Source organism: Maylandia zebra, linkage group LG23, assembly GCF_041146795.1.
Source record: "Maylandia zebra isolate NMK-2024a linkage group LG23, Mzebra_GT3a, whole genome shotgun sequence".
NCBI classification, from domain to species: Eukaryota; Metazoa; Chordata; class Actinopteri; order Cichliformes; family Cichlidae; genus Maylandia; species Maylandia zebra.
Window position 1 is genome coordinate 21,623,854 of NC_135188.1, and position 16,154 is coordinate 21,640,007.

The 16,154-nt window shown below is 40.6% G+C and overlaps 1 protein-coding gene across 9 annotated transcripts in view; it reads right to left on the reverse strand.

The window, feature by feature from the left end:
• The window catches only part of agap1 (ArfGAP with GTPase domain, ankyrin repeat and PH domain 1), a 187,092-nt gene that overhangs the window by 93,333 nt on the left and 77,605 nt on the right, over positions 1–16,154 (reverse strand). For 5 of the 9 annotated variants that reach the window (XM_076880498.1, XM_004565583.6, XM_004565580.6 and 2 more), the window contains 3 exons: positions 8,127–8,185; positions 6,940–7,027; positions 1,207–1,221 (listed from right to left, as the gene is read on the reverse strand). In XM_076880498.1, the coding sequence (XP_076736613.1) occupies positions 1,207–1,221; positions 6,940–7,027; positions 8,127–8,185 (162 nt within the window). The remainder of the gene's footprint in view (positions 1–1,206; positions 1,222–6,939; positions 7,028–8,126; positions 8,186–16,154) is intronic. The other 4 variants (XM_076880500.1, XM_076880499.1, XM_024798595.2 and 1 more) reach the window with 1 other exon arrangement.

The window sequence follows — 16,154 nt, forward strand, 5'->3', positions numbered from 1 at the left end:
CCGTTCATCTCCGAGCTTGCTGTTGCTTTAAGAAACTCCACTCTGACACAAATATAAACAGCAGTGTGGCAAGTCACTGTGGGAACGAGCGTCTCTTCCTCAGCATTTACAGGAAGTCACCGGTGTTATTTCGGGCTCTCTCTCTCTCTCTCTCAGCTGGATCAGCTGATCTTGGGATGGCGTGGCCGAGCTAGCGCAGCTGCAGTAATAACACAGTAGATGTTTAGAGAGCGGCGAGCACAGGAAGTGGACATGTTTCCATCACTTGCCCTTTTCTTTACCCTGACGTTAAATATTTGCGTCAAGAGGAGCTGATTTTTGTGAGAGGGGCTGCCTTTCACAATAAAAGCCCTCAAAGCTTCTGAGGAGTGCATCAGCACAACTTATGACAGTGGATGTCGATCTTTTATTTACAGTGTGTGTGTCTGTGGTCATTCTGCGATGAGTCCAGCTTGATAAACTGATTAATACCTTTAACATGTAACTAATGTCTTCACTGATCAATACAGCCATCTAGTCATCTTACTTCTGCACCATTATAGGAACAAACGTACGAAACAGGATCATAAACACAGCTGACTGATCCCCACATGCAATTAAAGTCTCCAGTGTTACGATTTTCTCTTTAATCGGTTAATAGAATCACTTATTGATTCTTTAAAGACAAATAAAAAGTCATAAGTTCATCCTTTGGAGTTTAAACAGGCAGAAAAAGGAAAGTGAACACGGATTTATTACTAAACATGAAAAATGGTTCACTAGTGATCTGAAATTAATCTAAGATCGTTCACCTTTTTTGATCAAGATGGAAGAAAATCAGTGAAGCAGGTGAACATGATGAGGATGGAGACGAGAAAAAATATGATTAGATAATGAGGGGGCGGAGCTACACATTCAGTCGCAGCAGCCAATCGAGTTCAGCTTCAGGTTCAGCAGCTGGAAGCATTAAATAATCCAGATGTTTCAAATCTGACTTGATGAAATTATTTGTACAAACATGTAAAAAAACAAAAAACAAAAATGAACGATGAAGCAGTTAAATCCCTGGAGACGTGCAGCGTGATGTTTGGCGGTTGTTTGATGACGCGGAGATGAGACGCGGTGCTGAACCCGAGCTGATCTCAACGTGCTGCTGTCTGAACCAATGAGGCGATGGATCGAAGGATAGAGGGATGGACAGGTGAAGGAGAGAGGAAGGATAGTTACCTGCATCCACGTCAGCTATTGTACAAGATCAGCCCCGAAGGAAGAAAGAGAGGAAACAAAAAGCAAAACAACAGCCACAGTTAATGCATGCACAGTCCAATCAGGAGACAGCGAGGAAGGTGTTTGAGAGAGGTTCAAAGAGAGGACACGAGAGAGAAGAAGAAGTAGAAAGAGCAGTAAAGAACAGTACACAGTTTCATTTGCAGTCAGCTGGAGGTCAAAGCAGTGAATAAACAAACACGTAAACACGAGAAAAGCTCTGAGAGGAAGAGGAGGACAGAGGTGAGAGGAAGGATGGACCGCTTTCCTTCATGAGTTTGGGTTCATTTATGTCACTGTCACCACCTCGTTACTGCAGATTTATACAAAGACGCTGAGTCATTAGACATTGCTGAGGTCACATTAATCACTTTCAGCAAACTTGGAGCTGAACGAAGACGTTTGGATTTCTTTGCCATTCTGTAACATGCTGAACGTGTTTTCTCTGTATGAGTAATGATGTGGAAGAGCCAGCGGAGTACAAAGCTTTAACATGCTGCCCCGCCCCAGCATTACACTAAAGATACCTAATGGCAGCAGGAAATCAACCTTAGACTGTTTTCATTATCAACTATGTTTTGGGACCATTTCAGAGTTTTTTCTTTATGTTTTTTCCTAAATGTTTTGCATCTGGACTGTTTCAGATTTACAGTTTACTTAGTTTTCAGTTGTTTGAACTCGACTGTATTTAGAAAGTTTGACTTTCTGAGTTGTGGTTTTGGTGAGTAGATTTTTATTTATTTATGTTTTAAAAAAAAAAAAAAAAAAAGCTTTTTCTGGCTTGACTTTAAGCTGCTTTTAGACTCATTTAAAAACCGACTTCATTCTACATTTTGATTATGGACTATTCAGGGACATGGTTTGGAAGATTTTGGACTTTAGTCCTCTGATTTGGGTCTGTGTTTGAACTGTTTTAGACTTACTGGGGACTTAGTTTTGTGCTGTTTGAGTTATTTGGAACTTGATTTAAGACTTTGATTTTGGACTGTGGGTTGAAATTATTATTAAAATTAGTTTGAGGCCCTTTAAAACTTGTACTTGGATTTGAAATTTTCTGGGAGGTGGCTTTGCAGCATTTGAACTTGATTTGTGACTTACAATCATCTGGTTTTGAATTGTTTTAGACTTACTGGAGATTTAGATTTGGGCTGTTTCAGTTACTACGGGACTTTATTCAAGACTTTGATTTTGGACTCTTTAAGAACTTGATTGGAATCATTTTGGACTGTTTTAAATTGACTTTGACTTCGTTTTGTTGTAAATTTTGGACATTTTTCAGTTTGGGATTCTGATTTAGTGATCTGGTTTTTGGACTTACTTTTGTGGTGTTTAACCTTGGGACTTGATTCAAGACTGATTTTTAACTCTTTAGGGGTTTGGATGATTCTGAACTGGGTTTTGGTTTGACTTAAACTTAATTCGGGACTTAGTAAGTTTTGGATTCAATTTTGGAATAAGTTTAGGACTTCTTGTAAATTTTTTAGGTTCAGATTTGGAAATTTTGGGAGGTGATTTAATCTTTGCCTTGTGTGGTGGCCACCATACTCACCTGTCACTGCTTAGATTCCAGTCGGAGACACTAATCCCGTTTGAGATTGCGTCAGGAAAGTTGCCCAGCATAACAATCTGCCAAATTAAACATGCAGAGCGACCCACTGTGGTGACCCCTTGTGGCAAGAGAAAAGTTTTTATGGGCAGGATTAAATCTGAGGTTTTTAAATACACGTGTGTCTTCTATGACTCCTTGATGCTGAGACTCTGTTGACTTCTTGTAGCCGCAGATTGTTTTTCGTGACTGGATGTTCAGAGCTGTACTCCTGCTCCTTCTGGTACGATCACTGAAGAATAAATAATAATGAACTAAACTTTTGGGGTGTCATCTTCTTTTCTGACAAATCGCAGACTGAACCAAAGCTTGCCTCTCCACATGTCTGTGTAAACCTGACAAAAATAATAATAGAGTAATAAAATAAAACTTAATGACTGTTCTGGAAAGATTGGACTGGAGACTTTGTTGATGCCTCCCAGCGTTTCTTTTTCCGTTAAAGCCACAAGAACAATAGAATCTGTGAATGATGTTTGGCTGCTTGTGAGAGCGGCAGCTCCTCAAACCACAGTCAGCAGCATTAGTTTGGTGGCTGTGGGTGATTTCCCAACCATAGCTCCCCTCTCTCTCCCTGTTGTAATGGATCCCATGTGCTGCTGTACAAACAGTCTCAGTCGGACTTTTTCTCAAACTATCAGTGCTGCTTCTGCAGGATTTCACTCTCTGCAAAGTGTCAGAGTCTTTAGAAATAGAAATAAATCTGGGCATTTCTGACAGTCCTTAAACGCACCACAGAGGTAAATCTGGGCAACCTGCATGTTTTTGAGTCAGCGATGAAGCTTTTTTTCCCTCTGCAGCAGCGAGGCTCCAGCCTGCAGCCTCAGAATAGTTCTGGTCGGTGGCTTCATGGCGCTGCGGTCGCCTCGCCGCTCGCAAGCCACCAACTCCGCTCCCAATCAATCGCCATGGGAATCCAGGCAGCCGGCGTATTTTTAGATCCGAGGAATTTCAAAACAGCTTTCCCCCTTGGGCTGCTTTTATTTCTCTGTGGTTATGCAACGATTTCAGAAAAGCTTTTTATCTCCTTTTTTTTTATTTAATTGGACTTGAATCGCCGCTTCCTCGACGGGCAGTGGTGCCAAGTAATTCGATAAGAGATAAGGGGGAGCCGTTGTTTGAATGTGGTATGTGGACCTGCTCGAAAAGCCGTGTCGTGTTGCTTTTGGCAGCGCTGCAGTGTAATTAAGGCGGGAGGCCGCCGGGCATTTAGCAGCACGACACTGAGGAGAACGTCACCACCGTGGAAGACTTTCTCATGTTTTAGCGTGAAGTTATCTGCTCTGGGATTCCCCATCGCCACCAACTCTCTTCCCAGCTGTCTTTGCTCTGCTTGTAGTTTTTTTCTTTTTTGTGCTTTAATGTAGTCCCTGGGGTCCCCTCTTATCAGCTGACCTTTGATCGACCTCTCTGCAGGCGTATTAAATTAAAAAAAATAAACCTCCTCCTCTTCCTGCCTCCCACACTTCGAAGTCTCTCCGCAGAGGGACCAGCAGCTAAAATTGGTCTGCGGGCTGATTTCGGGGTGGGTCCCCACATAACAACATAACAAAAGCAGCAAAGGTTTCTTCTCAAATAAACCATGTTTGATGGTTTTCAAGGCTTTAAATACACAAAGAGGTCGGCAGGGGGTAATTAGCTGCAGCTCCACAGCGGACCCTCAAAAGTAGCCAAAGTACTTCTTTGACTCTGTTCCGTCTGAAGACTTCTGGCTGCAGCATTTTTAATTAGACTGAAAAATTCAAAACGTTCTGCAGAGGTTTTAAAGTAACGGAGTTTCATCTGGTCAGCCAACTTAAAGCTTTTAATGTGAAAGGACAGCAAAAAGAAGGGTATTGAGCACTAACGCAACTAAAACCAAAAACAAGGAAATAGTGAAGAAAATAAAACTTTCTTTAAAAATATGTTAACGTTACTGAGCATAGACACGAGTTTTGAAAATATTTATTGAAATATATTAGACTGATTTTTACTGCTTTTAGACTTTGTTTTGGGGTGTTCGGGACTTATTTTGGGTTCATTAAATTGGACCATGTAAGAACTGATTTCAGACGGAGTTTGGTCATCATTTTAGACGTTTTTAGAGTAATTTGATATTGATATTTGATATACAAATTGATGTCAACGAATTTGGGCCTAATTGTAGACTTGTGTTTGGATTGTGGTTCTGACCTGATTTTTGCCATTTTTTGTTAATTTTGGAAAATGGTTTTGGACTAAAATGTACAGTGAAAAGATTAAGAACAAAAAAACCCAAAAAACATTTACAACAATAAAACGTTCAGGCAATCATGGTAAGTAAAAGCAACAAAGAAGAAATTAAACAATAAAAGATCTTGTTTTAAATTCTTTTGTGTTTGTTTGGGGACTTTATGGACCTGGTCTGGGTTATTTAGAGTTTATTTTGGACTTTAATTTATATATTTACTAGTTTTAGACTGTTTTCAGACTTGATTTGAAGCTGTTATAAACTTTTGATTTTGATTTAACTATTGGATTTTCATCCTTTGCATATTCTTCTTTTAGCTCTTTTAAAAACTTTTTAAAAACTTGGTGTCAGGCTTCATAAATATATATTTTTAGTTATGCACGAAGGACCAAAACTGCCAAAATTAAAAAAGAAATAAAAAACACTGATGATAAAAATAAATAACTTGCAAAATAAATATAAAGATGAGTAAACATAAAAGCAGCTGCAAGATGAATTTAAAAGTTCTAAACGTAATGACGTACTTATGTATAAATAAAGACAGATAAATTTAAAAAAAAAGGAAAACAGAAAAAAATAATACATAAGAAAAAAAACCATTTATGTCTCATGTGAAAGACGGCAATCATTTTTAATATTTTTATAGGTGCATTTAATGGCATAATTTGTGTTATTGGCTTGCTTATTTTGGCAAGTTTGGTCCTCCATACATGCCATTGATTTCTTTATACAGGCAGAGGTATCGCCCCTGTTAGTTATCAGAAAGATGCAGTTTTTTTGTTTTTTTCTGAGGGAATAAAGAAGCTTTTTTGCTTCAACTAAACAACTCGAGCTTAAAGCTCCTCACCAGTGGTTTGAACTGTGAGTTCGGTGCACCACCTCTCTGGACAGTAGAAGGATGAATGAATGAAAAGTAAAAGCGCTGCAGCGTCTGTCGGTGTGATTGATAAAGGAAAGTGAGCAGAAAGTGCCTTGGCTGTGCGTGCAGGATCCCTGAGAGGAAACAGCTCATGTGCTGAAATATTAAAGCGGGTTTCGTAAAGTGGGTCTGTGCCTGAGGACCCTGCCGTCCTGTACAGTAACAGTGTGTGTGTGGGCAGCTTTAATATTACATGAGGAATATGGCCGTCCCTGCAGGGCGTGTGAGTTGAGACACCGGAGGAAAGTAGGGCTTCATCTTTTCTCTGAGACAAAAAGTCATCTTTAAAGTTTCATAAGTGATTCTGGGTCAGCCAGCAGAGAAGTTTAACCTTTTGGGTGTTCACTGTTTCTCAGATATTAAGCAACTGAGCGCGATGTTATGCTTAAATCACTTCTTCTTCACTTTTTAAATCCACGCTCACGCCCCAAAGAGGTCAAATTTGTTGGTTTTTCAGTAAGCAGAACAAATATCTAATAAAAGTTTGACTTTTTAATGTCACTTTCTGCTGTTTTCATCTCACTCAGTATTCATTTTCAGTCACTCATTGCTTATATTGATATATTTTCCCTCTAACAGGCTGACAGATCGGCATTAAACCAGCAGATCTGATCATTTAAAGCCTCCTGCGGTGATTCAGCTCCATCTCAAACTCTACAAATGTTTATTTGAACCCAAAAAAAACCACTTCAGCTTTCTCCCAAAAGTGGAGTGAAATCTCTTTTTAATGCGACTTGGAAAGCTTCTGAGCCTGACTGAGGAGCTTTTTTCGCTCTGCTGGTTAGACTTGTGCTGTAAGGAGGTCGTTAAATGACGTTTAATCCGCTCATTATTTTCTCCTCTGTGTTTTAGACTGATTCAGTCTGAGAAGGCGGACGACTGCTCTGCCATTTTATTAGAAGAAGAAGAAGAAGAAATAGCTGGTCCAGCCAAACAAAGACAGACATGCTATGATGTTCTTACCCTCTGGTGACTCCTCCTGGACATACGTTCCCGTCAGGTATCTGTGGACCAGCGCTGACTTACCACTGGCCAGATTACCCACAATGCCCTGAGGGGGAGACAGAAGGGAAGTTAGCATCTCCTAAAACATTCAGCAGACTGTAATCACTCCATCAACAGGAACTCATACTGGTTTTAAAAGTTTTCTAGTGTTGCTGGTGAAGATGATATAATTCAAGCACATGGAGCTGTTACTGCTTCTGTGAGTGGACAAACAAATGCTTCAGCAGAAATGAAATATGAATCATAGTTACTCGCAATTTTTTATTTGTTAGGCCCATAATAATCTCAACTTAAATTTTAGTTAAATGAAAATATTGATATTTTACTTTTAAAATATTTATACATTATGTGAATATTTAACTTTTATCTCGAAATTTTAATATTGTGCTATAAAAGCTTTTTTTTTTAGTCCCCAAGTTATATCATAATTTTGACATTTTAGACATAAAATGTAATATTTTACTTTTATCTCTGAGCTTAATATTTTGGTCTTATAGTTTTTATACTTAACGTAAATATTTGACTTTATTTTAACATTTTGCTTTTAAAGTTTGCTTCTCATGGTTGTGATGTATTGTTTTAATTTTGATGTTATAATCTCACAACTTTGACATTTTACTTTCATAATTTTGACATGACCTCATAGTTAATCTCATCTAATCATTTTTACTTTTGAATTACATTTTCAACATGTTTTTAAACTTTTATCTCAAAACATTTAACTTATGAAATTTTAATCTCACAATTTTAACATCTATCATTTATTTTATTTTATTTTATTTAATCTTCAAAGTTAAAATGATCAAAATTGTACATCTGTTTGGTTATCTTCGTGTATTCACTTCTTGTAGTGTCCTAAAGCCTGCAAGTCAGGAATCGTGAGACAGAAGTCCAGGTTGGGTTTTTAGAAGTAACTAAATCTTCAAAATAAAATACTTAGAGCACCTTTACATTGAGTTGCTCCCCTGAACAGCAGCCAATCTCGACATTTAAAAAATAAATCTCTTTAATGTTTCTGTTTGTTGTTTGTTTGTTGGGATTTTTGTTAAGTTTTGGCAGGAAATGATCTCCATAGTGGTATGCCATCCCGCTGAAGCTTGACTCTTGGACAGGTGACCCCCTCCCCTTTAACGCTCTGAACTCACCACTTTGAGCTCGGGCACCGTCCGACTCAGCGTCCACTCCTGACTGTTTACAAACGCATCTGGAAGACACAAAGAAAGGAAAAACACACATTATTAAACTGTGAGGAACATGTGATGCCTTCAGGGAAAAAATGGAATTAAAAATGCCTGATGGAGTAACGAGGCAGCCAATCAGCTCCTCCTCAGTGGTGTCAAGGGTGACAAAGAGGAAGAAGAGGCTTGTTAAGGGTGACAAAGAGGAAGAAGAGGCTTGTTAAAGCTGACAGACGACCAACACCAGGCCAAAAGTCACAGCAGACTGAACACGATAACAGGACACGATCAGAAATACCGTCATGGTACAGAAGAACCATGAAGAACCACAGCTGAGAAAATACAAAGGTTAAAAGCAACCAAAAAATAACACTATATAAAAACGTACAAGTCCATTAAGAGGGAGATCAACTTACATTAATCTATATGTTCTTTAAGCACTTTAATCTTAGAATCAATCAATCAAATGTTAGAATCAGGAAATAAAGACAAAATCAGTAGATGAGAAAATATTTGTATTCTAAATTCTTCTAAAGGTTCCCCACAAATTAACTCCTGCAACCATCTGAGGTGCCGAGTGTCAGAGGTCATGGGAAATGAGGAGGGCGGAGGCCAAATGATGTCAAACCACACACACACACTTGCACTGTGTGTGCGTGTGTGCGTGTGTGTGTGTGTGTGTGTGTGTTATTGGAGTGCGATAATGTTGGTATTATCAGGGAGGTCGTTTCCACTCACACTGCAGAGACGGCTCTCTAACAAAAACACTCTGTGGTTTTAAAAACACACACACACTTCAAACAGGACAAAACACCAGCAGTGAGAAAACACAGGCCCGTGGACCAAATCTGGGCCCTCCTACTGAAAGAATGTGGCCTCTTACAGAGAGCTGGGTTTGTTTGTTTTCTACAGTCAGCTAAAAACCGTACAGTAAAGGTACTCTAACACACCTTTAAAGTATTCAATATGGAGCTGTAGTTCTTTAAGTTCTGTTATCAAGTAAATAGAAAATGTTTCAAAGCCTCAAACAAACTTTACTGGATAAGATACAACAAATAAAATCAAAATATTTAAAGTCACATTTCAACTCATATTGAAATCACAAAATTGGGACATTTTAATTTCATCTATATTGAAACTTAGTCATAATTGGCATTTCAATCTAAAAATATTTCTATTTATACAACTTAATTTCAATACTTTGACATTAACATGTCTGTGGTCACATATGGGGAATCTCTTCAGTCTGCATAGAGATGTGCGACCTTTAACCTCTGAGTTTATCATTAAAGAAGCTGTATTTCAGTAACTGCTGATGAACGCCTTTCATAAAAAAGAAAACGTGAGGCGTCCAGATGTTTTCTGTAGCCGTCATCCCACCGCAGGCTCCTTTAAAACTGCTGGACTCTGAGACACCTCGGGCTTGCCGTTAAGTAGGCCAGTGGGCCAGAGCCACTTAGAGCCTCCAGCCCCTCTTTACTAATTCATCTGCAGCAATCTGTGTCAGCCTGCAGACCCTCAGACTACACAGTACTGACAGGAAGTGCTAAAAGCCCCATGAAACACTGGTTTTCTAACGCATTGATACCTGAGACTCACACTGACAGTTTTCGTGCAGAGTGTGCGACTGACAGAAAACTAATAAATATCTCAATAAATTTATTTTCTTTTGATTCAGCTGGTTTCTGATGTTTTAATGTAGTTTCTTTTTTACATTTTTGTCTCAATTCTGAATTTTAACCTCCTAGGACCTGGCATCCTCCTAGGCCACCTGGCATCCTCCTAGGGCCTTCAAATCCAGAGACAAAGAGGAGTTGAAAAGGGTGCAGAGAGAGCTGAGGGGACTGATAAGGAATGGGAAGGAGAGCTACAGGCAGAAGATGGAGAACCAGCTTCAACAAAACAACGTTGGTGAAGTCTGGAGAGGCCTCAGAACCATCTTGGGCCACAAACAGCAGAACTCTCTGCCTGGGAGGGATGTGAGATGGGCAAATGAACTGAATCATTTCTTCAACAGATTTGATTCAGCCATGAGGCAGTCTGCAACATCGGCTGCAGACTCACCCACCCCCACTGCTGCTGTTCCACCTCAGACACTTCACACCTCCTCTATTCACCCTGCTCACTCCCCCCCCACCCCCAACTGCAGCATCCAATACACACTCAACACAAGGCTCCAGCCTGTCTCTCTCAACCACCCAGGTTAGGAGGGAACTGAGGAGGATTAATGGCAAGAAGGCAGCGGGTCCAGATGGCATCAGCTCGAGGGTCGTCAGGTCCTGCGCGGACCAACTGTGTGGGGTGATGGAGCACCTCTTCAACCTGAGCCTGAGGTTGGGAAGAGTCCCACAGCTCTGGAAAACCTCCTGTGTTGTACCAGTGCCAAAGACTTCACGCCCCAAGGACCTCAACAGCTACAGGTCGGTGGCTCTGACATCCCACCTGATGAAGACCCTGGAGCGGTTGGTCCTGGCTCAGCTTCGGCGCCTAATAAGCTCATCACTGGACCCACTTCAGTTTGCCTACCAGCCTGGCATTGGAGCGGATGATGCCGTCATTCACCTCCTACATCGTTCCCTCGCTCACCTGGAGACCGCTGGAAGCACTGTGAGAATCATGTTCTTTGATTTCTCCAGTGCCTTCAACACCATTCTTCCCTCGGTTCTAAAGGACAAGCTGGTGAACTCTGGAGTGGACCATCACCTCACTACCTGGATCCTGGACTACCTCACCGACCGACCACAGTATGTGAGGACTCAGGGCTGTGTGTCGGACAGGGTCGTCTGCAGTACGGGGGCCCCACAGGGAACGGTTCTGGCTCCGTTCCTCTTCACCATCTACACTGCAGACTTCTCCCACAATTCCACCCAGTGCTTCCTGCAGAAGTTCTCTGATGACTCTGCAATAGTCGGCCTCATCACTGATGGGGACGACAAGGAGTACAGAGGTCTGACCCAAGACTTTGTGGACTGGTGCCAGCAGAACTACCTCCAGATCAACGCCAGTAAAACCAAGGAACTGGTGGTAGACTTCCGCAGGCACAAGCATTCTCCACTGCAACCACTGAACATCCAAGGTATGGACATTGAGGCTGTGGACAGCTACAGGTACCTTGGTGTTCATCTGAACAATAGACTGGACTGGACTCATAACTCAGACGCCCTCTACAGGAAAGGGCAGAGCAGGCTGTACCTGCTGCGGAGACTCAGGTCGTTTGGGCCCACTCCTGAAGACCTTCTATGACTCTGTTGTGGCTTCTGCTATCTTTTATGGTGTGGTCTGCTGGGGGCGGCAGCATCTCTGCTGGGGACAGGAAGAGACTGAACAGGGTGATCCGAAGGGCCAGCTCTGTTCTAGGATGCCCTCTGGACCCAGTGGAGGTGGTGAGTGACAGGAGAACGGCGGCTAAGCTGTCATCCCTGTTGGACAACATCTCCCACCCCATGCAGCAGACTGTGACAGCACTGAGCAGCTCCTTCAGTGGGAGACTGCGGCACCCACGGTGTGGGACGGAGAGATTTCGCAGGTCTTTCCTCCCCACTGCTGTCAGACTCCATAATAAAGACTAACTGATCAAGCACACACATCCATACATATGCAATAATACTAAGTGCAATAATCCTTTCTGTCATCGTTGTATTTTTACTCAGTTGTATATAGTATTTGTATTTGTATTCTATTTTTATCTTATTGTATATTTATTTTATTTTATTCTACTGTATATAGTATTTTATTCTATTCTGTACAGTTGTGTACTGTATTTATTCTTATTGTATTCTAATTTTTGCCTCATAACTTTTGCACTGTCCACTTCCTGCTGTGACAAAACAAATTTCCCACGTGTGGGACTAATAAAGGTTATCTTATCTTATCTTATCTTATCCACATATGTGGACAGCACGTTTTCGGTTGTCTAGACCAAAATACTTAATTTTTCTCTACAAGGGCCTGATGTCCACTAACGAGGACATTATACTGCCACTGTTCTAACGAAATTTAAAACTAATGTCCTCATATGTGGATCTCATTTTTCTCAGAAACAAAAATTAGGCAACAAGCAAAAATCTGGTAATTCTTTGTTTTTACATTCATCAGGTCCCAATCAGCCCAAATAGCAAAGAAAAATTAAAAATGCATGCCATGATAGAGTTCGGGTGTTAGGAGGTTAATCTCCTCATTTTAGCTTAAAAACCACTGACTTTCCACCACACAGCATCCTGACTGCTCCTCTTTCCTCCCTTTAATGAGCCCAAACTGCTGCTGCCAACATCTCATCTGTCTGGAAACCATCCAGAGAGGAGCGTCTCGATTGGTTGGCGGGAACACAGAGGGGGACATTGTTCACCCACTCAACAAACGGCGGCCTGTGTCGGGGCCGACCCCTCCCTCCCTGCCAGGCAGGATGTTGACCCAGCTGCTTCCTGTTTTCCATCACAGCCCTCCAGTTCCCCTCTGCTGGTTCCCAGTATGATGCACCAGCAAAGCGAGGAGATGGTTAGCGGCTGACGAAGCATCAGCTGGTGGTTGAACTGGGAGGTGAGGCCGGGTTTAAAGGAAGAAATACGACAGCTTCAGGCTGCACTGATCTACCTTTGGAGCTGATTTGGGACTTTTTTTTATGCCTGAGAAGACCACTGACTAACATCTGCACAGTGATGATGCTTTGTTGTGTTTTGTGATGACCGCCCTTAGCTACGATCTGGTATTTTTAGTCTACTTCCAGGCTGCCGAGGGGTCATCACAGAAACAGAAACACAAATGTCGACTGAAAGAATCTGTGCTGCAAGAAGAGGGAAAGTCCAGATGAGATGAAGCGAAAGCATCTGGGAGCGCGTGGGAGGAACACCTGAACTCAATCAATCCGTCAACGTGTCGTATTTACGAGGCTGAGAGGAAGAGGGAGACAGAGGGCCTGTGGGTGGATGATACGACTCCATCACGGCCTGACTACATGAAGGCGGAATCTCCAAAATTAGGTCATGAGTTAGAAACCCAACACACCTCCTTTCCTCCACTACAGCTTCACGCTCAATAAAAGCAAACATCCACTAAGTGATTTATTGTTTACCCACTTAAAGGCAGAGTGAAAGGTTTATACCACCACAGGACACTTTTTTTGTTCTTTTTCTGATGTAGCAAGTCGAAATTCTTGATTTCCAAGACTCTCAAACATTCTGAGATTAGAAAGTTAAAATGATCAGATGAAGGTAGAATCATGAGGTAAAGTAAAAAATCTGAGATTAAATTGTCAAAATTATGAGATGGGTTCATCACTTATTCTGATTACTGATTACAAAGTACTCCAGATTATGGAGTATGAAAGACTTCACTCATTTCAAGACCACACTTTAAAAAGGAAAGCCTTTTAACATGTAATGGTAATGTAATGATGGTAATAGGCCTGGGCTATATCATACCGTTCACGGTAATACTGGTGTAATGTTGGAGAAACAATAAGAAAATGAAATATCGCGATAGAATATGGGTAAAGCGCGCATGCACAGTGCCTTTGTTTTCCTAGGCACATGGCGGCGACGCAGAATGAGAAGGGCGAAAGCGGATCGTTGAATGAAACAGATGAACCAGAATTGGTTTGTGAAAATGCTGCAACTTCAGTGGTGCGGAACTGGTTTAGCTTTCATCCATCAGAAAAACAACAAAGCACTATTTTTGGTAGCGCATGCTAGCGGGCCGTCGTTATTACCGTGCTTTTTGGGAAAATACGGCACACTTAAAATCAATCCTTTGATTTTTCTGAAAATCGACAGTGTCCCTTATAATCCCGTGTGCCTTATGTATGAAGTCTGGTTGTGTTTACTGACCTCGAAACGATTTTATGTCGTACACGGCGCTCGAAAATCTGTCAGATGTTTTAGTACGACTTTGCTAAGCTACGAAGCCGCACCGCTTGATGGCTTGTCAGAGCATTACGGCTATCGTAGGCAGGAGCCTCGCAGAGTGATCCGTACTGTGCTTCAACATAATATTACCGTATTGTGTGTGTATAACCTCTTTTTAAGTTTTGTGGATAATATACATGGTTATGCTGAGGATATGTCGGACAATTTCCACTGGAAATGCCTTTTGGTTAAACTGTCACATCAGTTATATCGTTATCGCAAATTTTCATATCGTGATAAATATTTTTGGTCATATCGCCCTGCTCTAGATAGTAATAATATAATGTAATAATGGTTAAGTTTTAAAAGCGTGTGTTTTGACCTTGTAAAAACACTAAGATTGGATTATGTGGAAATGCAACACAGGCAGACTTTGCTTTATTTTAAAGTGTCATGGCTGTTTTTTGTTAATAGGATAAAATAGCACAAAGGAAGAGAAAGAAAGGGTGGACCAGATGACAAGGGGGAAATGATTAAATGCTAAATGTGCTGCATGTTTTAACCTAATCACATTTGAAGGATGATTAGAAAAACATGTTATTCTTCCACCTGAAACAAACGGAGGAGAAAAGAAGAGGACAACAGGTGAGATACGAAGGGGAAAAGACAGCAGATGGAGTGAAACAGATGGACGAAGACCATGGGAAAAGGAAATGGAGAGCTCCTCTGCTTCGTCATCACTCAGGGAGGAAAAACTTGGAAATGAGAGCGAGCGTCATGGGACTAAAACTCTCCTCCATCACTCCATCCCTCTGTGCAGAGAAAGAAAGGAAGGAGGCCTTCAAAGTGAGGCATCAGGACTCCTGGCTCTCTCCAGAATAATCTCCTTCATTAATTCTCTTTCATTTCACTCGTTTGTCTCTATTTTTATGCTCCGCTCTCCCTAGAAAGATGGGGAACATGTATGAGACGACACATCTTTGTTTCTCTTTATAAAGAGGAATTGTTTAACTTCAACATTTACCTTTAGTTCCGACCTTCAACATGAAGAAGCCAAGGTTGTTTAGCTTTCTGGTGATACACTTTCAACACAAAACTCTCAAGAAGCCACGTCTCTTCAATAATTCAAACATCTGAACCCTATTTGAACAACCCTAAATATCAGAGTTTTAAGGAATAAAGCAAGAAAAATTATCTCTAAGAGGTGGCTGTACCTCAGGAACTCTAGAACTAAACCAGAACCAAAGATTTTAGATCCTGAATACAAAGAACTAAAGAGCTTTAAGCTATAATAAATACAAGCTACAGTCCCTTAAACATAAAATTTGCAGACTCCAACAGCTTTCACCTGAAAGAAACTAAACGAAACCATGAAACTGAATCCAAGATCTTTCCCTGGATTCAGATTGATGAAATGATTGGATTGAGTAACGGATTATTTCCTTCTTACTCTAGATTGTATTTAACATCAAACTAAACACGCTGCAGACTTTCGTTTATGTCCATCCTACCAGTTAGTTTTAAAGTAATCTCTGTGAGGCTGATGTTTGAATTCCTATGTAAAGGTCAAGGTGTTTGTAGTTCTAGTATTAAATCACATTTTGAGCATGATTGGGTTACATGCAGGCTAAAATGAGCTAGCCTAAAATCTTTAATTTAGATTTTCGAATAATCTGGACTGGCAAACATTTTCCCTGTAAATTTACGAGGAAAGAAATATGAGAATAAAGCAATAAATTAACAAAAATGAACCTTCAGAAACTGTTTATTACAACTGTATGACTGCAAACTTTTATGAAGTAGAAATAAAATCAAACATTATTTGAATAAAATGGTAAATCTATGAGGAAAAGCTCAAATATTTACAAGAATAAACTCCCAGATTCAGTTGCAAAGAAAAAGTTCTCACCACTTTACAAGATTATAAACTTAAAGATTTTTCCCAATTCTTGATTTTCTAAAGAAAATTTCTGAAAATTAGGTGTACATTTACAAGATTAAACTCACAAATGTACAAAATAAAATTTGTGCTGGTACTAATCCTGAATGTGGCAGTGATTTAGGAGCTACCTTTTAATTCCAAAAAGCTTATGTAAGGACTAGTTTAAACTAAGTTATAAACAGTTGCTAAAACCAGGTCCCGAACCTTAACCTA